At 35.2% G+C, this 25067-nt stretch overlaps 2 protein-coding genes across 2 annotated transcripts in view; both read left to right on the forward strand.

Moving 5' to 3' along the window:
- Nucleotides 1–215: 215 nt before the first annotated feature.
- Nucleotides 216–10111, forward strand: LOTGIDRAFT_91958 (hypothetical protein; the record flags this gene model as incomplete). The annotated part of the gene is made up of 10 exons (XM_009047148.1): nt 216–808; nt 2334–2457; nt 5413–5559; nt 6120–6295; nt 6628–6857; nt 7151–7383; nt 7704–7809; nt 8065–8243; nt 8740–9069; nt 9881–10111. Coding segments are annotated over 10 exons (2349 nt in total), but the record flags the coding sequence as incomplete, so codon positions are not given.
- An 8643-nt stretch (nt 10112–18754) lies between these two features.
- Nucleotides 18755–25067, forward strand: part of LOTGIDRAFT_71451 (hypothetical protein) — a gene marked incomplete at both ends in the record, with an annotated part of 8541 nt that continues 2228 nt past the window's right edge. The window contains 6 exons of the mRNA XM_009047149.1: nt 18755–19330; nt 19821–19924; nt 20358–20556; nt 21589–21776; nt 22494–22730; nt 24155–24399. Coding sequence (XP_009045397.1) covers nt 18755–19330; nt 19821–19924; nt 20358–20556; nt 21589–21776; nt 22494–22730; nt 24155–24399 — 1549 coding nt within the window. The remainder of the gene's footprint in view (nt 19331–19820; nt 19925–20357; nt 20557–21588; nt 21777–22493; nt 22731–24154; nt 24400–25067) is intronic.

Genomic DNA, 25067 nt, shown 5'->3' on the forward strand with positions numbered 1-25067 from the left:
TCTGTGATATATCAACTTATTTTGCTGCGGATGCAACCAACAACAACCTAGTTTTGTGATATCAGCTTTAGCTGGGAGCTGACCTTAACTTGTCATATACAAAACAACGTACCAATATGGCTACCAACGGATCGTGTGATGTATCCACGTATAAATGTTCAGATAAAGGACTGATACTACCAATTATTAGTGAATATACCTGGAATACTGGAGGCCGGTCAGCCATTTATTTCTTCGCCTTGCTCTATTCCTTTCTGGGAATTTCCATCATTGCGGACATTTTCATGCGATCCATCGAAACTATAACTTCAAGAACCTCTACTATAACAGTTGCTGATAGATTCCATGGCACCAGGGAAGTAACAGTCAAATTCTGGAACGGAACCGTGGCGAATTTAACGCTGATGGCGCTTGGTTCCAGCGCTCCTGAAATTTTACTGTCTATCATAGAGATCGTTGGGAACGGTTTCAAAGCAGGTGCGCTGGGGCCTGGAACTATTGTGGGATCTGCGGCCTTCAACATGCTGTGTATCACGGGAATATGTGTCATGTGTCTTCCGGAGGGTGAAACTAGACGTATACGGAGTATTAAGGTATTCGCAGTTACTTGTATCTTCAGTGTGTTTGCCTATATTTGGTTGATAGTCATATTAGTGTTGGTGACCCCTAATTATATTGACTTATGGGAAGCAATTCTTACCCTGTTATTTTTCCCGATATTAGTTATCTTAGCGTATATCGTAGATAAAGATTTTTGTAACAAGAAATCAGCTGTTGGTGCCAGTGAAACTGAACTTGGAATAGGTAAGTCTTCTTTTCTTTGTCTTTTAGCGACATCATTACACAGAACATAACAAACCACAATTCGTAGTTCACGAACAGTGGCTCTGATGTATAAAGTCCAAATTGCTAATGTCAAAAGGATTGTAAAGGGGTTTTCTTAACTTTGTATGTATCGAGGACACTAGCATCAATTTACACCATTCCCATTATTTTTCAGTCTTACGTCTATGGGCATTGTGATACCTCTAAAACTAAGACATATCACGTAGAAATCACAAAAGCCACAGAAATGTGACGGAATGATGCATACATCAGAGACAAATGCTGAATCTGTCGCAGAGCGCTTATGAATTTTTATGGTAGATCGTTTGAAATGGCCCCAATACACTTAACAAAATAGCCAGAATTCCTCTTGACAATCCCTTTAAAGATGGGTTCCGTTATTTTCATTTATAAAAGTGAAAATGCTAATACCTATTTCAATAGAAAGAAGAGGTGTTCTAATGACTTTGAAAAATACCAGTTGTTTATCTCACATGTCCATAATTAATTAATAATTATCTAAATTAGTTGAGAATTACCAGCAGAATTTCAATAAGAGACTGATCAATAAAGGTTAAAAAGTTTTTTTTTTGTTTATCCAGTTTGTACATACATGAGCATTATATGATTGGTTAAAACTCTTAATTATATGCAATAAGAATATAAAGATATGATTAAGAATACATGATAATTCATTAAAACACCAATTTGTCAAATAGTTTGCTTAATTTGACACTAAAAATAAATAAGGAAACCCATCTTTAAAGCATGTTTATATCATCATATTGGATAGAAAGATAAGATATACAATTCTTACTCAGTTTACCTTGATTATCGATTATATACATACATGTATAGATAATATTGAATTATCATTAGAAATCTGATTAATATTTTATTGATGTTTGGTTGGACTGATATAAAAAATAACAATAAATAGAAACAATTCTCTATTTTATGGAACAAAATCACTGTGTTTAATGCAACGTTTCGACGTGTTATTCCGTCGTCCTCTGATTGTTTCGCTCGTCGTCCTCTGTTTCCTCAGTCGCCCTCTGTTTCCTCAGTCGTCCTCTGTTTCCTCAGTCGTCCTCTGTTTCCTCAGTCGTCCTCTGTTTCCTCAGTCGTCCTCTGTTTTGCCCGTGGTCCTCTGTTTCGCTCGTCGTCCTCTGTTTCCTCCTGTCGTCTGTTACGTGAGGGAACTTTAAGTGTAAGCTGAGAATAGATGGGCATAAAAAACTTAGTGCCGGACCATGTTATTAGAATCAGATTACGAACCATTATAGCAGTTTCGAATGAAAATTATGGATGAAATCACGAATGCAAGTGGAATGGTTTTGATTTATAACCGGAAATCGTACACATGTTTGTCCAGGAATCCTGGAAATAGACAGGTTAGGGGTAAGGGCATGGTACGGTCCCACTGACAGGAAATTCCTGCACAGAAACCATATCCGACGACACGTGTTTCGGATGATCAATCCTCATCAGGACAGATTGGTAATGAGGGTTACCCTTCCAAAATTGGAGTGTGGGCATATGGGCAAAGTAAGCGATCTCACGGATCAATGGACGATATCAGATTTGTATAACACTCACTACAGACACTACAGACACCAACAGAAACACATTGTACGGGTTTTGACATGGTCTTATTAACATGACGAATGGGGGCGTGGTTTTGACAGTGACACAATCAATTTCACATATAAGATATCTGACGTAATGCAATGTGTAGTTTGTTTAATCTGATTTCAACATATTATAACCTCCTTCTTGACTCCTTGACAACACGATAACAAATACATAGGTTGAATTGTTAGTAAGGTGCGATTAATTATAGTTTTAAGACGACAAAAGTCACGATCTGCAAATCTCGTATATAAGTCACCACCTCAAAATCAAAGGTCACTGCCTTAATAAATGGGAATAGCAAATTAGTAAAAAGTGATTGTAAAGAGGTTTTCTATACTACGTATGTGTATTAGGAACACTGTTAGCGTCAATTTGTACCATTACAATTTTCAATCAGACGTCTATGGTTCCTGCAATTCCACTAAAACTAAGTGTTTGATGACCTCACTCTAGCAAATTCCACCCAAAACAGTTGTAGTTGATCCACTGCTTATGAGAAGATTTTCAGGGCAAATCCTGTCTGATGACTGGCTAGAATATAGACCTGGAATCACGAGACCAGAAACATTATGGTTTTCCCAAAAGACATGAATAATAAATTCAGTTCGCCTACAGCGACAATTACAATCAACCAAATATTTATAATCAATTTTTGTCTCTAAACCAAAACGATCTTATGATAAATTTACCGGAACATGTCTTGAACGACGTCTTAAAGGGACACGGTCGCCATTTTCGGGGATTGATTTATGTCTTGAATGTACGTAAATAATCTTCAGAAGTACTAGAATTGTACGAAAATCGCATAATTTCTTCAAAAATATCTCAAACTAGGAATTTCACTTTCTATATACAGTATTTACTAGAAAATAGTCGCCATTTTAACTTTCAAACTTTCATTCTGGACACACATATATGGATTTGAAGGTTCAAATTTCGACTGTGAGTTGTACACACTTTTACTGATTAGCGTAGCTAAAAAAAATCCGTTTCTAAGACTAAGGTACGATTAATCAAACGTATGGCGTATGATAAATCCTTCGGCAGAAAAGTAGGATGTAAAACTCATTTAATTTCATCTGAACTTCACGCAAAAAGACACCCAACAAAAAATACCATAAAAGGACAAAATCACTTCAGCATTTTTTCAGTTTTAAACGTTGACCTGCATGTTTTATTTTAATAGCAGTATTTCCTCATTTGTTCAATTTTCAAAACTTACATTTTACATTTTTTCGTCAGCATTTCCCCAAGGTAACACATCTAGTATTATATATTCTTTATTAATTAACAAATTTCTGACTGTTTTTTGTTGTTGTTGATTCATTAATAAAACTTACAAAGTTTTGACATGTTGAAACATTCACTTTTCCATTAAAAATTTCTCCTATGTTTTCGAAACGAAATTTCCGTTCCTACTCTTCTGCACCTAATTGAGCTAAATGTTTCGGCACATTTTGTACTTACAACTTTGACCACCTGTTATTCCATATTAGGAGTTAGCATTCGGCCTGGTCAAATGCAAATCTTGGCCTTTGCCAACTTGAAAATACAAAATGACTCATGCCATTTCTTTTGTCATATGAAAACAAGTTGATGTATTCGTCTACAAAACAGACTATCGTACCCTTCGTATTTCTACAGGGGTATTATGAAGCGATAAGAGCATCTTTTGCATTTCGATATCTTATCTGATGTCCGTGATTACTATGATTACATGATGGAACCTTTAGCATTCATGCTAAGATGATATTTTTGAATGATCATTCCATTATTCTGTCAGATGTCTGTGGTTCCTGTGATCATAGAAATAATGCTTAACCATATGAAGTCAATGATGACGTTAATGATTTTTACGAGCCACAGACGTCTGACTGAGATTTGGAATGATGGTGCCCTCTATAGAGTTATTCCCCTTTACGGCTAGCGAGGACGCCCATTCTAAGCTATCAGTGTTTTTAATATACTTTAGGAAACCATCCCTTACAATCCTTAATAATCTACCAATGAAAATGACGACAAACGATATCGATTTCTAAAAATATGAAAAGTATATCATACCCTTTCTACTATTATTCTAACCAATATTCCCATCGTTTTCAGATAAAACCGGTGTAGAAATATTATCTCAGGATCATGCCGACAAAGATACAGTTCTTCAGCTTCTTAGGGTGAGTATAGTCAACACCAAGACCCTGTTTGACAAAAAGCATTTCCGTAGGCTGAATGTTAAACAGGACCATCGGCCTAATTCTGACCCGTGTAAAATAAAAAGTTTATTACTATTTTTAACCTCTATCAGATGACTTAATGCTAGAAACTTTTAATTGGTTCATTTGATATGATTTACTATTATCACAAATAAAACTGCTATATTTCTATAAAATATTGAAAAAAATGCCCACAATCCTTTCGAAGTTTTGAGTGCAGACACTCAGTCGCAGAGCTTCATCATGTGTTTCAGATCAGTGAGCATGCGCTAGTCGCAGACACACATAACAGCATTATTCCACTTACAACTTAATTGTATTGGATAAATAATCCAAGTGCCAACGATCCGTACATAAAAATAATTTGTATATGCCAAAATCCGCCACACAAATCTAGTACTGTAAAGCAATCTACCCCCATTATGTTGAGTTCAGCACATAGCATCTTATTCTTAGATCTACTCTATCTTTTCCGTCAAGATCTAACAATACTATAATCCATACAGAATCTAACATTAAAAGCACCTTTTCTGATAAAAACAATAGTGTTCTTAACCGACCTTTCTTATGATCTGGTTTCTTATTTTCTTATTTGTATTTTGTCGAAGTGAATTATCTGATAACATTTTTTAATGGAAACATCTGTGTGCTTTACGATGATATCGTTTAAATCGTTTTATACTGTTCTTTAGGTTAATTTCTTGTTTTGTATTCGATGCAGAAAATGGGAAGTCAAAGTGAGTTATCTGAAGAAGATGAAGCTCGAATTGCTGCTGGCATCATTGCTAAGAATACTCCTCATGATCGTGGATGGTACAGAATGAATGCTATTAGACAAATGACAGGGCATGCCAAGCTAAATCCCCAGTTGAACAACAAACAATCCGAGGTAAACATTTAATGTAATGGGGGAATTTTGCCAGGAAGGTAAACATTTAGGACGTGAGCTTACAACAAAGGCTTATTGTAAAACAGCAAAGATTAAGATTATCGAAAATATATGAAACTGTAACAAATTGGTTGTTCTTATTGCAATCACGAAATTTACCCCAAGTTTGATAGTAGCACCAAGTCCAAGTGATACAAGTGGCCACAGCAAGCCAACCCTAGTGTTTTTTTTTACCATAGATATATAACTATTAAGAAAGGGTATCTATTCTTTATTTTTGTCAGGTATTGTATTAGTTTATTATTTTATCTGGTGTATTTCAAACAATTTGGATTTACTGACAATATCAATAGATGGAATTTAGATGAATGCTTTCTCCCATCTTTCCGCAACTTGATTTGTCATATACGTTATTATGTTCCCTGGTCCTCCCAATACGATAAGATTTAAAAACCCAAATACTAAAGATCCGAATCGCAAAATGTTTGGCAATACATTAGTAGCAGCTAATGAACGTTAATTTCTGATAAGTTATAATCTTTTTCATTTAGTACTTGGAGAAGATAGTACATGACGTGAATTTTGATTCAATCGACAAAGAAGACGATGAAGTCGATGGGGGACCATTAGCTGTGGTGGAATTTGCTGCTACATCTACTGCAGTTCTAGAAAAAGAAGGTCGTGCTAAGGTCATCTTGACGAGACATGGCAACACAGAAAATAGGGTGCTCGCAAGGTACGTTCGTCACACTGGCCATGTAGTGTGGTGTAGGCGGTGGTAACTGGTTGTAGAAATTTATATATCGACATTATAGGGGTAGCTACATCTTCATAATGTCAAGCTATTACGAACTGCGTCTTATACTTTGATAACAATAGCCACCTCTCTTTATTACGGAAGTAAATGCAGCAATATGAGTGTAATGTGCGCTAGTTAATACAGATAATCACTGTCCTCGACAGAAAGACTGTAACCAATTTGGCTGCGCGTAAAATCGTGGCTATATGATTAGAGGTAGTAAACCTAAATTCTTTACAGTTTTTAAGATATATTCTTCGCTGTTTCAGGATCGAGACAATCGATGGTACAGCGGAAGCCAACTCGGACTATATCCCAGTAAAAACAACAGTTGTATTCGAACCCGGAGAGACGTCCAAACATATAGATATAGAAATAATAGACGACAATATCTACGAACCAGATGAAGTATTCTTTATCAAAGTGAATGTAGAAACAGACCAGGAAGCTATAACAGGGAGTAGGGCCATCTGTCAAATCACCATTTTGAACGATGACGGTAAGTTGGCTGGCTATACAGTGATGAAAATATGAGAACCTACCAACAGTTGAATCTTTTTAAGGATAATTATGCTCTCCTGCATTTTTTTAGGATGCCCGTGGACTTGATTCAACCATTTCTATGGTAGTTGGTAGTGACTTTGTCTACGTTGGAAAGGATTATCACACTGTCATGTCACCGTTATTCATGATAGCAGAACAGTGAATATTGTTATCTTGTAATTTTCTTTTTCGAAACTAAAGAGTTTGTAAATTAATTATGTTTTAATTTTGGAATATTTGCTATTTCAGAGCCCGGAACATTTGAATTTGAGAAACCTAGCTATGTGTTTAAAGAGAGTATTGGTGTAGCCAGCATCCCAATCCTGAGATCACATGGTGCTGACGGCAGGGTGATGCTCAAATGGAAGACGAAGGATATGACCGCTATCAGTAATCGAGATTATGAAGGAGGAGATGGTCAGTTGATCTTTGAGCATGGTGAAATGGTGAAAATGGTGGAGATTCCGATTCATGATGATCATGTAAGTCAGCATCTTGAGTGACGTTTCCACGAAAAGGACCATGTGCCCCACCCCAAGGTGCTGGACCAGCTTTGTTCAACCCACACACTTAAATTGAATATCATATAATTTTACGTAGAGAGCGAATAACCTGTGAACTCCCAGTCATTTGTTAGTCGATCACTTAAACTTATTCAAGTTTTGCTAAGTAACCAGTTGCTAGTAGTGGTGGGAAATCCAGTTTCTCTGTGCCAGACGTTAGTCGATATGTGCTCACCCTCCATTTTTTTCAAGAAAGAACGAGGCTCCTCATAATTCTTATCTTTAACTTGTATTTTAAGGTATTTGAAAAAGATGAACATTTCGAGCTGGCCATTGATCAGCTGTCCGAAGGCGCTAAATATGGTCGAATCAAAAGAACAATTGTCACTATAATGAACGATGATGGTAGGTATTGACATTGTTATCATTACCTCAAGCCTTTCTCAATAAACAAACTCTAAACGTAAGTTTCTGATCTTATTTGGCAGGGCATGGATATCGACCCTAATTCAAATCATTTTTTTGTAATTTCTTGAATTCTAACTTTGCTTCGTTCAAAGTACTTGTAAACATGTTACACTGCCAGTCGCACACAGTCTTCATTAACCCAATTAGGTGCGTAGGACGTAAAACTCCATTCATTTCATTTCAATATTTCAGAGTTCAAAGGGGTTGTAAGTCGTATTGTGAACATGACCAATGCTAATCTAGATGCTATTAAACTGGAGACTATAACCTGGGGTCAGCAATTTCACCAGGCCATGAACGTTAATGGAGGCGACACGGAAAATGCTACATCGTTTGATTACGTTATGCATTTCCTCATGTTTGGTTGGAAGGTAAGATAAATACATTGAGACTTACTACTGTTTGAATAACTAGGGCTCATCACATACTGCTGACACGTATTTCGGATACACAGTCCTAGTCAGGACAGCAAGTTCTTATGTGTCTCTTTGGTGAGGCTTATCCAAATAGCTGTTTTGAAAACTAGCTTTATCTACATTCCTGTCAATAGGAATCTTTTGATCTAACCTGATAAACACCACGTCACAAAATGCCAGCGCTGGGGAAGGTAGAAATTTGATTGGTTAAAGTAGACGTCATTGAGTCAGATGGAAGGTTAATTTGAGGAACGTTCAAGAGGACTGTCGTTAGACGCTAACTGAAGTGGCTATATTGAAAATAAAAGCGGCACAAAAGTTTGGTCCAATGTTAATAAGACTGTAAACGTAAGAAAATTGGCCCCGTTTGGCAGGGTTATAACTTAATCTTAATCTTGTTTCAAAATCAAAATAGGATGTGACACTCCAATTCCTTTTATTAATCTTTCAGGTGATATTTGCTATCGTTCCTCCACCGTCAATCTGGGGTGGCTGGCTATCGTTCTTTGTATCTCTGGCTTTTATTGGATTGCTAACGGCCATAGTTGGCGATTTAGCTGGAATATTTGGATGTTTGATTGATTTAAAAGACGAAGTTACAGCTATAACCTTTGTAGCATTAGGAACCAGTTTGCCCGATCTATTCGCCAGTCGACAAGCGGCAATAAATGAAAAGTATGCTGATGATTCTGTTGGTAATGTAACGGGAAGTAACTCTGTTAATGTGTTCCTTGGATTAGGGCTGTCCTGGGTTATCGCTGCTTCATATTGGAGCGTTAAGGTAAGATTTCTTTATAACTTGATAATTTGATGGCTTGATACCATGGCTGTCGATGAAGATACTTCAATAATATTTTGGGTACATGAACTCTTAAGACATGGCTGTGAAGTTGACTTACCCGATCGCTGAGTGGCACCAGATATTCCGAGTACATCGACTTCTAGCAAATCTAGGCCTGGCAATTTAGCCCTCTAAATGTCGGTTTATACCTTTTTGACGTTTATCTGGCATATAGCTTATTTCTGTGTTTACCTGGGTGTTTTCTCCATGTAATTTAAATCCATCATGTAATCTTGAGTACATGACAGGTATTTTCGGATTTCTCCTTTTATAATTTCTCTGGAATATAGCTTATTTATATAACTGGACACAATTATATGGATAACAATTACTTTAATAAGATAAAGTATCGACAAAGGTACTTTCGTCTTTATCAAGCAATGATACAAAATAACAGAGCAATAAGAATATAAAGCAAAAGAGGGGATTAGGTTACAAAAGTGGTTACCTTTGAGTGACAAAGGATTAATCATATAGTCTAATTCTGTGTATACCCATTGTTTGAGATACGATGAAGAATGATGTGATGTTTCTAAAATATTTATTCGATGAACATGAACGATGACAACATGGCGATGACAAATGATGATGTGGCAGTGTCGAGCAGGCGGAAGTCCAGTTTCGTTGTCTTTGACAACCTAGTAATGTTTCGTGTTCAGTTGAGTCATTCGGATCATCGTTCACGAACATTACAGGTAGTCCGAACACCCATTGGTGTATATCTAATTTAAACCCTTTTTTCTATTTTCAGGGACAAACATTTAATGTGAACGCCGGGTCTTTAAGTGTCAGTGTTATATTATATACAGTGTGTGCGCTATTAGCTATATTGTTACTCCTGATCAGACGCTATACGGCTGTGTTTGGTAAAGCTGAACTCGGGGGCCCTACAATACCCAAATATGGAAGTGCTATGTTTTTGATATTTTTGTGGATTTTTTATGTCATAATGTCCTCGCTGGAAGTTTATGAATACGTTGATTTTAATATTTAGATTCATATTACACTGTTTTTTTTTACCGTAGGTTAATATTAATTTACTGAAAAATGGTAAGGTCATTTGTGGACAATATTTTTGAAAGTTTTTAATTATTTTCCATGGATGTAATCAAGGTTCAAATACCACCTACCGACCTAGAATTAGAGATTAAGTTTTAATGTTAAAGTGGCGATATGTGCCAATAAATAAAGTTATATTTTAAATAATTTTTATCGTAGTCATATTTATATCTTTATCTCCTAATGAAGTTTATATCAATTACTCTCTCAATTAGCAAGGGACAAGTGTGCCATATTTTTTAAACAATTGTATCTTAATCTCTTAATATTTTGGCCAATCTAATCAGTAACCACGTCACAGCTCACCGTCGATATTTGAACCTTCAAATCCATGTCTGTCCAGAATTATCCACGTTTGAAAGTTAAAATGACGACTCTGCCATGTATAGAAAAGACAAATATAGAAATTCCTAGATTGAGGTATATTTGGAGGAACTTTGCGATTTTCGTTCATTTTTAATACTTCTGAAGACTATATAATATTCGAAATCAAAATCAACCCTCTTATAGCGAATCTGTCCCTTTTATCGAAAAAAAACAAACAGACTTCACAATAAATAAAATAAATTGTTGGCCACTGGAAGATTGGCCATCTGAAACACCCCGCCCCCTTTAACAAATTTTCTAAACTATGTAATCGTATTGGTGACATCGATAGCGTTGTTTTGAATCTTTCCAATTTTCAGTCAGACGTCTGTGGCTCTTGCAATACGATTAATGACGTCACAAAGGGGTCACTAACCCACAGCCAGCTGCCTCGACTTCCCCGACCCTAGTTATTTTTCTCGTGATATTTCTGATATTTTATCAAGTTTAAGACACATGTATAGATTTTTAATACATATTCATGTCCAGTTATGTTGTGTGTTTTTTTAATAAGGAATAAAACTAGATCAACACCCATTATGATTAAAGAAAACCACGCCCAGTTACTTGAGAAGAAAATATAATTTTTTTTAAATAGAAAAGCGCAATTTTAAATCTTTCATGGCTGAGAGTTGCAACATCTATGCAACACCCATGAAATACGACTCGTCAACGATTCCATATTAAATACCAGCAAATAAGATAAAAACTTTGATTAGTTCTGCATGTTCGGGATTCATGAAATTGATCAGAACTCACCAATCGAGCGCTACCATGATGTTACCAATTTGTCAAACTATCAAGCAAGTCCAACTGCTCTCTTCATTATAGCATAATAATCCCCACTTGATTTGTTTGTTCGTTCTATTAACTTGACAACCGAGTCAACATTAAACAATCATTTATCCAATTTATAACATTATATATAACTTTAGATTAGGTACCCGAATAATATAATTCTTCGGTTATTGTCTAACTCCTTTGGTTACTGTTTTTGTCTGGGCCGTTTTGGTAACTGTCATGTTCAGCCAATGCGGATACTAACCGGCCACTGTGGTTACTACTATCTAGCTACCGTGGTTACTGTCTAGCAACTGTGGTTAGGCGTACCGTTCAGCCAATGGGGTGCTAACCGTCCACCGTGGTTATTTCTACCATCTAGCCACTATGGCTACAGTCTAGCCACTCTGGTTAGGTTTACTGGATACTAACCGACCACTGTTGTTACTACTATCTAGCTACTGTGGTTGCTGTCTAGCAACTGTGGTTAGGCGTACCGTTCAGTCAATTGGGATGCTAACCGTCCACTGTGGTTACTTCTACCATCTAGCCACTATGGTTACAGTCTAGCCACTCTGGTTAGGACTACTGGATACTAACTGGCCACTGTTACTGCTATCTAGCCACTGTAGTCACTGTCTCATCCCCTTGGTTACTGTCTGGTCCCTTTGGTTACTGTCTGGCCTCTTTGGTTACTGTCTAACTCCTTTGGTTACTGTGTGGCTCCTTTGGTTACTGTCCAACCCCTTCGGTTACTGTCTGGCTCCTTTGGTTACTGTCTAACCTCCTTGGTTACTGTCTGGTTCCTTTGAGCGGAGGATCTTCAACACCTCAAGAAAATGTTAAAAATTAGGTTTTATTCTGCTTGCATCTTAGGCCATTCCAAACAGCATTCCTGTTGGAGGTATAACCATCGCCGCTCGAGTAGAAATACAACAAAATTGACATACAAAATCAGCGCTTTTTTTGGATTTTTAAGGATGTGTTGCCTTATTTCCCCACCCCTCCGGAGAAGGATTACCAAGGGAATCTCAAATCATTATTTAATATATTGGTGAGAGTGATGACATATTGAAATTCACAGTATGTATATCGAACAATGTCAATCGGCTTTAATCGATATTGGTTATTGTTTCTGATTGATTTCAATGATTCGTGATATTAATTAATAGGACTTCCAGACCGTTCCTCGTTTCATTATTATTTCAATAAAAAAAAGTCTACTCGATCGTATAGGACTATCAACCAGGTCACGTATTCTCGAAACGATCTTAGCGCTAGGATGTCCTAGATTCAATGTCAGAAGATAAGGACCTAGGACATCCCAGCGCTAAGATCGTTTCGAGAACATGTGGCCATTCCTTTAAGTGTTGAAAAGTTGAAAAGTTGGAAATATATGAGTAGAGTTTGGCTAATCAGTGGTAGCCTCCCGAGACTGGGGGTACATAAATTGATGTGACAGACGACTAACTTACACTTCCTGTTACCCCACTGAGGATTGTGGCACTGTTCTAACAAATCTCCATCACTGCACTCTCCAGTAGCCTAATCAGTTACCAAATCCATACACAACCGACAATGCGCATGTCTGTAAAAGTTAAGTCAGTCGTCTGTCACATTAAAGAATTGAATAGCAGGAATCATTGATACGGGCTACCCAATGTTTATCTATATAGTCTCCCTGCTGAGTCAACAAAAGTGACCAGTGTCCCGGAAGAGTTCAGGAACTTTATCAAGTACAAAGCACTCTAATGGTGAGCCTAATTAAGCCGACAATGCGCATGCGTCTGTGTAAGTTAGTCGTCTGTCAAATTCAAGAAATGAATAACATCTAAAATGGATGCGGAGATAACAAATCTCTCATAAACATAAACATTCTTCTGGATTGCTGAGCCTGTATAAGCTGACAATGCGCATGTCTATAAGTTGGTCGTCCGTCACATTCAAGAATTGATTAGAAAGAAAAAGAGTTCCACTAGTCCACTGCCTAGTAACAGTCTAACAATGTGTGATATATACACCGGCTTTTACCAAGTTAAATCTACTGATAACAACAAGAAGGTGAATATCTGTGGGTGTTACACTAATTAAGTTTATTAATTTTTAATTAAATCATTTGTGAGAGGAAATGTCTAGGAAATCTTTAGGACTTAAACGACAGAAATATTTTTTTCGGATTTTTTTAGTTTTTTTTTCAATATTCAATTGTTCTCAAAAAGTAAGTACATAAACACAACATGTTATTTTTACCGTTTTTGAAGTTTCAATGAGAGAATATTGCGAAATTTACAGTTAAGTTAGTCAGATAGGCTTCATAGCAGAATGATTAAAAAGAATTTTTTTTTTAAATTTGTAGGCTACTGTGAACATGTGCACTACTGGAAAGACTTTACCAGTTTTCAGGGATTTAACGTGTCATGTGACCTTTTTTCTGGGCATTGTAAATGTTCACAGTAGAGTCTCCAAATATCCAAGTTATTCTTCTGGGATAACAAAACTACAGAAGACGGACCGGTAGAAGCGAAATGATGATAATCGAAGAAGAACTTTTCCAACATAAATAATACAAGATTAGATACCTTTGACAACTCCAAGAGGCTAATCAACAAACACCTTAATTGGCAGGAGCAGGGGCTTGATTGTAAACAATAGCGTGTCCGTGGCCATAGATGTTTCTCCGTGTGATGAAATATTTGAAGGCCTAACTAATAAACTGGAAATTATAGTCATAAAACTCGTTGCCCTCTTGTAGCCTGACCCATATAACATAGCCCTATTTAATGTTAGATCTGATTTAGTTCGCCCTATCTATGGGCCCTATGGCCAAAGTGAGAAATAATATTGGGGTGAAAGGCTCCGATCCAGTGAACAGGCCTACCATATTTAATGAACTATGTGGACCATGAATGGATTACATGGATAGTAATATGAAAAAATGTATATAATATAGACTATAATAATCATATAAAAAGATCATAATAATTTTTTTTAAGAATTTACACAATTTGGATCCTATTTTGAAGTAGAAACAGCACCATATTTTTTAGCCTAGCCTACTTGTCTTAATTACTGGGCCAGGCGCATAGTTAGAAACTCCTGACAGCGACTCCTATATCTTTCAAATAGCCTGGGCTTAGGTAGGCTATTTAGGATAGACTCACAACAGAAAATTATAGGCCTACTCACAGGCCCGTAACCAACCAAAAGTCAATGTGCCAATAGGGTCGGCCGCATTTGCATAATATAAACTCTGGTATCGACGACGATCTTTAAACGGAAGAGGTAAAAAGCCTTGACCTCTAAAATAACACACTTAGGTCAAGGATACGACGTCACAATGGCGTGACGTCACTTAGTCACGGGGTCCTTAGTAACGCGAACGTACATCAGTGACTGTCCATTTCAGGCTGAAGATTCCAGCTAAGATTTCTGATTTATAAGGGAGTTCCTGATTGAAACGGTACGTATTTAACATTATATGTATTGTAGCAAAACTATGGACATATTTTGCAATATTTTAAGGCTCTAGTGCCTCCTAATCCCTCTACTTCGACGACCTTCTGCAGACCTTCTGAAGCCGCCTGCCTTGAAATCACGTGACGTCATTTGGTTCGCTACGTCTGAAAATGAAAATGGCGGTCGTTCTTGTTTGCACGGCAAAGGTCTGGATCATTCCTTATTTTCCGCCTTAAAAATCAAGTTCAGACTGACCAAGTGAGGTCGAGGAAAACAAGACAGGATGCCAAGATGGTAGACTTGACAACCTATAAAATGAAAGATGATATCAAGATGATAGATCTAGACCTGTTTTGTAAAATAATATTTTTTTGATGTAAATTTAAATATGGGATGTTTGTTTTAGCCTAGTCTGTCTATTTTCTATTTATTTTTAACCTTCTATAAATCAAGATCCTACTAAGTTCTAGTTGAGGCCCTACGAACAGCACAACCTACACTGTAAGTGTAACTGCAAGGCCTGATGTCGGTGATAGCGGATTTTTCAAATCAAACCTCTGCAACAACCCTTCCCAATATTATTGAAGAACAACCAACTTGATATCAATTTGATTTTGTTAATTAAAACTATTCAGAATTAACAACAACAACCATTGTAACAAGATACAAACCAGTCTGAAAATGTAGCCCTATCTCTAAATTTTAAGTAAAGAAGTTAGATGACTGGATGATGTGTTGGCGTACAATTGCAACTTGTGTTATTGATTTTAATGGCAAAGAAAGTTTACTTATAAAAATGTATAGGTGTCAGATTCGATATCGACATGATTACTGAACATGTTATTTATTTTTTAACATGCAAACATCTCGTGTATCTTAAAATCATAGTCTCATTAATATATTAAAAAAAGCTATTTCTCTTAAGCAGTTGACAGAAGACTCATTCTTTCGACAAGATAATTTCACACGCTTACATCAACTATTCTCACATATCACTATTCATTTATCATGAACTATATATAATCCATTATCAAACATTAACTGATTCAACCAAAGCTAAATTTATCATTTTTCAATCATCATCATCTCATCATCACCACCAATATTACCATCACTTAATAACATCATTTTCATCATCTATCCTCAATCCTCATAATTCGTACCATTTATCATCAGTCATTATCTTCATCATCATCATTATTATTGTATCTACGTCATGATTCCTTAATAGATTCAGGTCAAAAGCTGCTCAAAACGTTGATCTGATTGAAGATGATTTTTGGATGATGGTGTTGACATTAAGTCTTATTAAGTATTGATTTATATGTAATTTTTCACCTGAACAGTGCATGAGTCAATGAGTCGGGTCAATCCTTTCTTTATATTTTCACAGTAAGCAGCTTATCTTAAAGAAGTTTTCTGATTGTAGTACACAATAGATACTCTTCAATGAAGATGTTGGGTTATGATAGGCGTCAGGGGGACAGGAGTTTTACAAATTTCAAGTTGTATTCTCCATCAAAGTGTGTTTTATATGAGCTTGATTTATTTCTTTTGACAAAAAAATATAAACTATGAGTTATAAATATTAAGTACCGTATTGTATTTGTTAAAAAAAAGTAAAATAATGTCAAGACAAGTATAAAAACATGTATTCTTAGTCTTTAATATATAATTGTCTTATTACATTAATTGACATTTAAAACATAAACTATTTTGTGTGATCTATTTTATGCTTGAACGAATAATTCTTGCATTGAATGAAAGCGGAAACTGATTATTTTGTTGTAAGTGCATATTAAATTAATTGTTGATTGTGGTAGGTTGTTGGTAGTCTTAGTAACCAGGATATAAGTTAAACTGGTAATCAATATTTGAACTATCAATATTTAATAGTAAGATAAGTAAAACAATAGAATCTTATTGTTCATTTTAATAACCGTAATGTATAACAAAAACAGGTTTCGTTTAAGCCAGGTGACAGAAGTCACTGAAGTATCCAAGCACCATCGCTTTACGTGTCTAGAAATTGATAAAAGGTAATTTATCATTTATCTTCTATCATCCATCGATGATGCTATTTTTTTGTTAAACTTGTTGGTGGTTTTAATCATTTATCAAATTACAAACTAAAGTTTTGAAATATTTTATTTACTTTTGAAATAAAAAAAACTGATATCCAAAATGGAATTGTATAATATTTCTGTATCAATTTGTTTCCATAAAATCTAAATCTAAATACAAGAATGTGTATTTAAATAAAATAATTGATCGTGTTAAATCTTAGTATTGATAAATACTTGAAGTTAACAATAAAACTAAACATGTATTCCATTTACCAACACAATGTGTGTAGACAGAGCTTTTTATACTCATTGTTACTCCAGGACATTGTTATTATAGTTCCAAACTTCCTGCTGGTATATTCAATAACAATGTCTCAGTTCAAAATTTGTTATATCAACTTCTACGTCTAGAATTCGGGAAAGTCCGACATTTATTCTGAAATAGAACAATTAATAGGCTTTAAACTGTAATTTGAAATTATGACATACATAATAATGGAAGTGTAGCAACCGAAGTCTACTAATTACTCATATTTAATTACAGTGGAAAATACTCAGGATTTTAATATTCTTGTAACCCTTATCTTTGTTATCCTGTAAGTTATCTTTGTTATCCTGTAAGTTATCTTTGTAACCTGTAAGTTATCTTTGTAACCTGTAAGTTATCTCTGTAACCTGTAACTATTCGGCTTTTTATGTCCACATAAAAAAAAGAAAAATAATGAAATAATAATGATATTATAAGCTCCCCGAGAATAATGTTATTGAAAGCCTCGTAACATTCTCAATCATTTGGAACCCAATGCGTATCGTTTGAAATCCATTAAATATTGGTATATATTGATATCACATCATCAAACAATTGGGGTGGTAAAGTAATTATAATGGAACTAAACATAATGATATAGACTCTAGCCCTTTATTACATTAAAATTATCATAAAATATTTCAATATATAATTATTGATGATACCATTCTCTACTTACTTTTATTTATTATCAAAATCGCTTCGTCAAAAACTGAATTAATTGTTTTTTGGATAAATACTATTATATTTGTCTTATTGATCCCTGTTGATTTTGATAGGAAATAAACTCAACCATAGATAACCAACAGAACTGTGGCTTGTTGTTATCTTGTCCCAGGTAACCATGGCTGCTAAAACTCACGGAAAGGATTCAGTTCTTGTCGAACAACTTGTAACAAAGAGGAAAATACTTTGATTGAAACCTTCAAAGACTGATATTTTTATATCCAACCTAGCTAACAGATCTTTATGCAAATTGAAAAAATATTTCAAGAAGTCATAGAGGAAATTTTGAGGTGTACATTTTAGACTTATAAACGTCTGAAAGACTTCTTGAGAAAATCATTCCAACATGAATTGTTTATTGATTGATTATTTTAACAAAAGAGTATTTAATAATTTCTCCTGACATTATTTGTTATTGTTTGTTGTTGGCATCGATGGTCATTATTAACGTCTTTGATTATAACGTGTTTTAAGGAATATATGTTAAGGTTTAAATGGATTTAGTTGATTAATATTAGTGACCTCCACCATTTGCCTCATCAACCTTAAAAGAGAAATACATAGGATTTCCTGAGGAATCTCGCTTGGAAAAGATTGAACCAACTGACTTTTTTTTTATATTGGAAGGTGAAACCAACATGTAGGGTGAATTGACAGAAACTCAATATTGATTGTGTTTGATCCCAAAAGATTGTTATTTTGTATTTTTCAGATGAAGAATAGAAGTTGTTAGGTTTGGAAACTATAGATTAAACATAAAACCACCACAATGGCCAATTCAACTACCATAGATATCTATAATTATATGTGTTCAGATTTAGGCTTGTTTTTACCTGCTATAAATGAATTCACGTGGTCGATTGGGGTCCGAGCGACCCTGTATATGATGGGTTTGATTTGGAGCTTCTTTGCTGTGGCCATTGTGGCCGATGCGTTTATGCGTGGAGTAGTAAGGATTACAAGTAAAACAAGAGTTATTCAAGTAGCCGATCCCAACACAAAAACAACGACGGATGTAGAAGTTAAAGTATGGAACGATACTGTGGCAAATCTTACTTTGTTAGCTTTTGGAACAAGTGCTCCGGAAATCCTCTTATCTGTGATAGAAATTGTTGGTGGTAATTTCAAGGCTGGGCCACTGGGTCCCGGTACTATAGTCGGATCAGCGGCTTTCAATCTTCTCATCATTACCCCGATATGTATTATGTCCATTCCTACCGGAGAGACTAGACGTATTGAAAATTTTAAGGTATTTGCATTAACCACGTGTTCCAGTATCTTTGCTTATTTATGGCTAGTAATAGTCTTGGTTGCGTTCAGTCCTGGCATTGTTGAAGTATGGGAAGCCGTCATTACTTTCCTAATGTTCCCCGGACTTATCATGTCTGCTTATGCTGTGGATAGGAATTGCTGTATGGAGAGTGAATCAAGTAAATCTGAGGTAGAAATTGGTCTTGGTAAGTAAATCATATTTTACGTATATCATTATCTTGTAATATTATATTGCCAAGTATGAAATAAGTTAACTTCTGTCCAGTACCAAAAGTCAGGATGATTCCGTTATTTTATTGAGCCATTATTTATTTTTCAAATAAGTTGAAGAATTCACAAAACACTCTGTTCCTACACGTAAACATATGGTGACAAGATATAGATCAAAACTGATTGGTGAACCAGTATACAATAACTGGCTGAAATGGATGATAAAGTCTATGATTTTAGTACCTACTTATTGATATCATAATTTCACACTAAACGTTTGATAATGGAACATTAACAAGTGACGATAGCCTAAGTTCATTATTAAATGATCAGATTGTGAAAATAACACTTTAATAAGAACTTATATCCTAATAGCACTTGACTGTGAGTATTTAATATAGCTTGCTGATCTATTCCTACATTAGCTTGCTGATCTATTCCTACATTAGCTGGGTGATCTATTCCTAGATCAGTTTGGTGATCTATTCCCGGTTTCCGACACCAGTTTGGGTTTGGAAAGGAATAATTACAAACACAGATATTATTTATCTTTGTATGTAAACAAAACTAATATTTTTTTGACAAACATGTTAATTATATTGGTCTCAAACTGTGTTTTAGAGTTAGACAGTGTCACCAATATGAAGCCAGGTGCACATGTTGAAGGTACCGCAGATATTATAGAATTAGCTAAAGTAAGTTAAGAGATGTATACGGAGATTAAGCTTGTATATCCCGGTACAATTTGTACAATTGCTGGTAAATGGTACGCCAGACCATCTAAATAATATATGGGCTGTTATCCAGAGGATACGAGCGGCTCCTTTTGTACTTTCGGTTGGAATTTCTGGAAGGGGAGTGTTTACGTCATATTAGATTAACACTAAGTCCCTGTTAATCTATCAATACTTCTAGGATGAAATTCGAATTCACTTTAAAAAGTCTGATTAAATTTGTCTTACTATAAAAATGGCACTAGATGTTAGTGACATATCCCTGTATAGTAATCATTCTCGTGTGATGTTTATTTACCATTCTTCCCTACAGGAACTAGAACGAGATCCATCCCTATCGGTAGATCAGGCAGCCAAAGTTGCAACTGCAAAGCTGGCAGCCAATCAACACCATAGTTCATTATGGTACCGAGTCAACGCTACTAGAGTGATAACTGGTGGAAGTAAACTGGTTCCAAAAGTTACTCATACCTTAAAAGACGTAAGTTTATTTATTTCCATGGTCTTATTAATTTGTACAGAATATTCATGTGAAACGTACAAAAAGAAGCTTAAAGATTTGACCAATGCCTGCCCTGAGAATACATTAATATTTATCCTTCCAAAATAGAAAATTATAGAATCAGTAAAGGATGTTTTTTCAAGAAAAGATTATTCACTCTCAACAAACTTTGAACATTCAATGTGTATTTTGTTTACTTAGCAATCGGTCTATCGACTAATGAAATTGCTCGTAAGTACCGAATTGGAGATATTGTGATATATCTATTATAGCATGTCATTACTAATATTTATACCGGTACCGATACTCTTCCACAATGGCGTACTACTAGTATCTACTTCCTCCATTGTTTCCCGTCTTTAAACCTATGCTACGTATGACGTTATTGTCGCAAATACCATTCATACCTAACTGTTCTTGATGAAGTGACGTTATAATCTGGTCAAGTTATTCCAGGATAAGGAACCACTAACGTCGGACGAGAAATAGGAATGGTGCAAGCTGATTTGTTTAAGCGTTTCTGACATTCTAATAAAGCCAAGATATTCTTTATCGTATCCCTTCTAATTGTGTGTGAAATTCCGAATTGAACTGAATCCATGTATGAATATATTGTAAATTAACTTGTATCTTGTAATTGTGATAATTTCCATGTATTGCTTGATGTTATTATACTTTACTAACAAATATAACCTAGATGAATGTGTTGGCAGTAATTAAGAATTGACGTATTTAGGATCATCAGCATTTTTATCTTAATAGACAAGTGAAATTCGTTTGTTCTTTTGATAAATCATATTCGAAGTGATACGAGGGACTTTTTCGGGTCTCATTTAAAAAGGTGTGATTTCTTCCTTCGTATAACAATTTCCGACTTCCATATCCTAACAATCAAACTCTTTCTGAATCTGTCTCAGGAAAATATTTCACCACCACTCAAAATATTTGATTTTTTTATCCCCGTTTATTTCTTATGTATAGATGTATGAAAACCTTCAACCAGATGCTCCTGCTCGACTTGCACCCTCGGAATTAGAAGCACTGAGTGAGGGTGGTAAAAAGTCTGTGGTAGAGTTCACAGCTTCATCTTGTTCCGTTTTAGAAAATGAGGGCAGTGTGAGAATTGGTATCAGGCGATTCGGCAATACTTCACTTAATATAACCGTCAGGTAAGTCCTCGGGTTAGCATTTAGAAAACTGCTGAACTTTCATGGTGATTAGCTGAGAATTTTAAAGAAAGCCTCGGATGGACGTAGAAACCACACAGGCTCGACCTATTTCTGATCAATATCTGTCCAAAAATAACAGAGATCAGAGGCCAATAAAAATTTATTTTCTTGGACTGGTTGACTTGAATCAGTTCTCTTGCACAAGCAAACGACAATAATTTGTAGAAGTCAGACGATAATAGTTGTAATTATCTATTTTACATGTTTATTATCATACAAGTGTAGCATTTAAGTTTATAATGGGATAATTTATGTGTCTTGTCTGAAGTTGTTATCTGTACCTCGCGGTTATTATGACTCTTAAGAATAGGCTTGTTGTAAATCGTTTTATTAAGTCAATTACATTGATAATAACGTGCACCGGTATTTATTTTGTAGAGCAAACAGTTAATTTATCAACAATTCAATAGGTTGATAACAGAAGCATTAGCTAGGTTTAAGGCATATCTGGGCTAATAAATCTGAATCTAACGACGAACTCTTTCTGCCTAGGAGAAACAGTCTCTAATATTTGCTGGTTTAACATAATAAAGTCGCTTGCAATAACTTTTACAGAGCAGGCCTTGTAATAGATTTATGTCAGAGATAAACGTAATTTAGAGACATGCCATGAGTTGCTATTAATCAATAATAACAACTTGTTTGGTTTATTTTCAGTGTTGAAACGATTGATGGTTCTGCTGAAAGCAATAGTGATTATGTACCATTTAGTGGAACGGTAACATTCAAATCTAAGGAGGTACTGAAAGAAATATTTATCAAGATTATTGACGATGATGTTTGGGAACCAGATGAGTTTTTCTTCGTCAAATTGTTTTTAACTGAAGATCAGAAAAATGTTGCCTTGGGAAAAACTTCCATTAATCAAGTCACTATCGTAAATGATGACGGTGAGTAATCTAGCCTCCTGTTCGATGAGTTCGCAAAATCATATGTACTCTTATCTATCCTAAATCCCAAAACTAACTGTACAGCAAGCCCCGGTCGACAGTGAGCAGAGCTAAACTTTCTATTTGTTAAGACGTTGCATCTTGGGTATTTAAAGTGTATGCACCAAATTATCTCCACAATTCGTTAGCGAGAGATTTACGGGGGAATACAAATAATTTTTATCTATAGGCAGCTAAAGAAAACTCCCACGTAATAACAATAAACACAAGAAAGTAAAACGCTAGAATGAAATTTACACGTGCCATGTGACCGGAGACAACAATATTCTCTCTCGTGTGTTTTTAATAATGTCTTAAGCATTCTGTTAAAGAGACTTTCACCGTGAAAGGGGTTCAACTCGTGACTTTAAATTAGACCAGTGAGCACGACGTTTGAACGGTGGTTTGCGAATATCCCAGTGTTGTACCTGTGAAATTTACGCCATAGCACTAAGTTCATTGTGAACTACGGTAAACATCATATTTGTGCAACGAATTACGTCTGCTCTTATCTGAATTCCCTTGCTTATTCATGATCACCTCATTAGATATCTGTAGTGGGTTCATCCCATCAACGCTCAAATATACATCAGAAGAATTACTTGGCATCACACCGTATCGGGAAAACAAAAGGCTTCATTAATTATTCATTACATTGAGATATTATTGTGCTGAATGTTTTTTTTCTGGTTAAATGGAAATTTCTAGAATTAAAAGTTTGTCGTGACTAAATTTAGATATTTTGAAATTATAAAAAATTCCATGGAAAAATGATCATATATAAGTTATTGCTTGACATAATATCCATGTGACCTTTACCATTCACTCAGTCGTTTCAGACTTTTGTTCGATCAAATTTCACTTTATCATTCGTTAATGGTAAATTGATACATATACATTTCCTTTGACGTGTAAATCTTACATGCATCATTTACATGTATTGATGTATCCTACTTTTATTATAACCCATTAAACTATGCCCTGAAATAATTCACCTTTAAACGCTTTTAGCCATTTGATATTTTTTTGAAAATATCAGTATTATATATTCAAGTTACAATTGTACAATGAAGAAAGAATCTATTCCATCTTAAAGTTATATCCACCAGAGAACGGTGTCCACTGTCCACCACTATCTTACTAAATACTTTAATAAAAATCAACTCAATGCCCTTGAAACCATTTACCAAGTATACAGTTAAAACAACGACATTAAATGACCTTATGTTAAAAGAGTTTTATGGATAGGGTCCTTATAAATGTACTTGTAAACTGGAATATAATAGAACAGACTGGAATTTTATTTTTGCTAATCAGAGAGTCGATACAGTCGGTTCCAATCAGACAAATACATGTATTTCCAAATGAACTTTACAGCACTGGAAATAGACCATATTATGCTATATGGATATTCATATCAAAACCAAGTTACATCGTAAAAGAAAGCAGTGATTTTGCTATGTTAAATGTCAACAGAATTAACGGGGCTGATGGCGAAGCGTCTGTCGTATGGACAACTAAAGATCTGACTGCTAAAAGTGGTGTAGAATATTTTGGCGGAGAAGGAAACTTGACCTTCAAGCATGGAGAAGCCAGCAAAGTTTTATCTATACAGATAAATAGAATAATGGTATGTTTATTTCTTTCACATACTTTTCTTCAAGATAAAAACATACATTGGACAGTTCCCTTCTAAATAAACATACATTGGACAGTTTCCCTTCTAAATCAACATACATTGGACAGTTCCCTTCTAAATAAACATACATTGGACAGTTCCCTTCTAAATCAACACACATTGGACAGTTTCCTTCTAAATCAACACACATTGGACAGTTTCCTTCTAAATCAACATACATTGGACAGTTTCCCTTCTAAATAAACATACATTGGACAGTTCCCTTCTAAATAAACATACATTGGACAGTTTCCCTTCTAAATCAACATACATTGGACAGTTCCCTTCTAAATAAACATACATTGGACAGTTTCCCTTCTAAATCAACATACATTGGACAGTTCCTTTCTAAAGAAACATACATTGGACAGTTCCCTTCTAAATCAACACACATTGGACAGTTTCCTTCTAAATCAACACACATTGGACAGTTTCCCTTCTAAATCAACATACATTGGACAGTTTCCCTTTTAAATAAACATACATTGGACAGTTTCCCTTCTAAATCAACATACATTGGACAGTTTCCCTTTGAAATCAACATACATTGGACAGTTTCCCTTTGAAATCAACATACATTGGACAGTTTCCCTTCTAAATAAACATACATTGGACAGTTTCCTT

The sequence above is a fragment of the Lottia gigantea genome, assembly GCF_000327385.1.
Source record: "Lottia gigantea unplaced genomic scaffold LOTGIsca_11, whole genome shotgun sequence".
Classification (NCBI taxonomy): domain Eukaryota; kingdom Metazoa; phylum Mollusca; class Gastropoda; family Lottiidae; genus Lottia; species Lottia gigantea.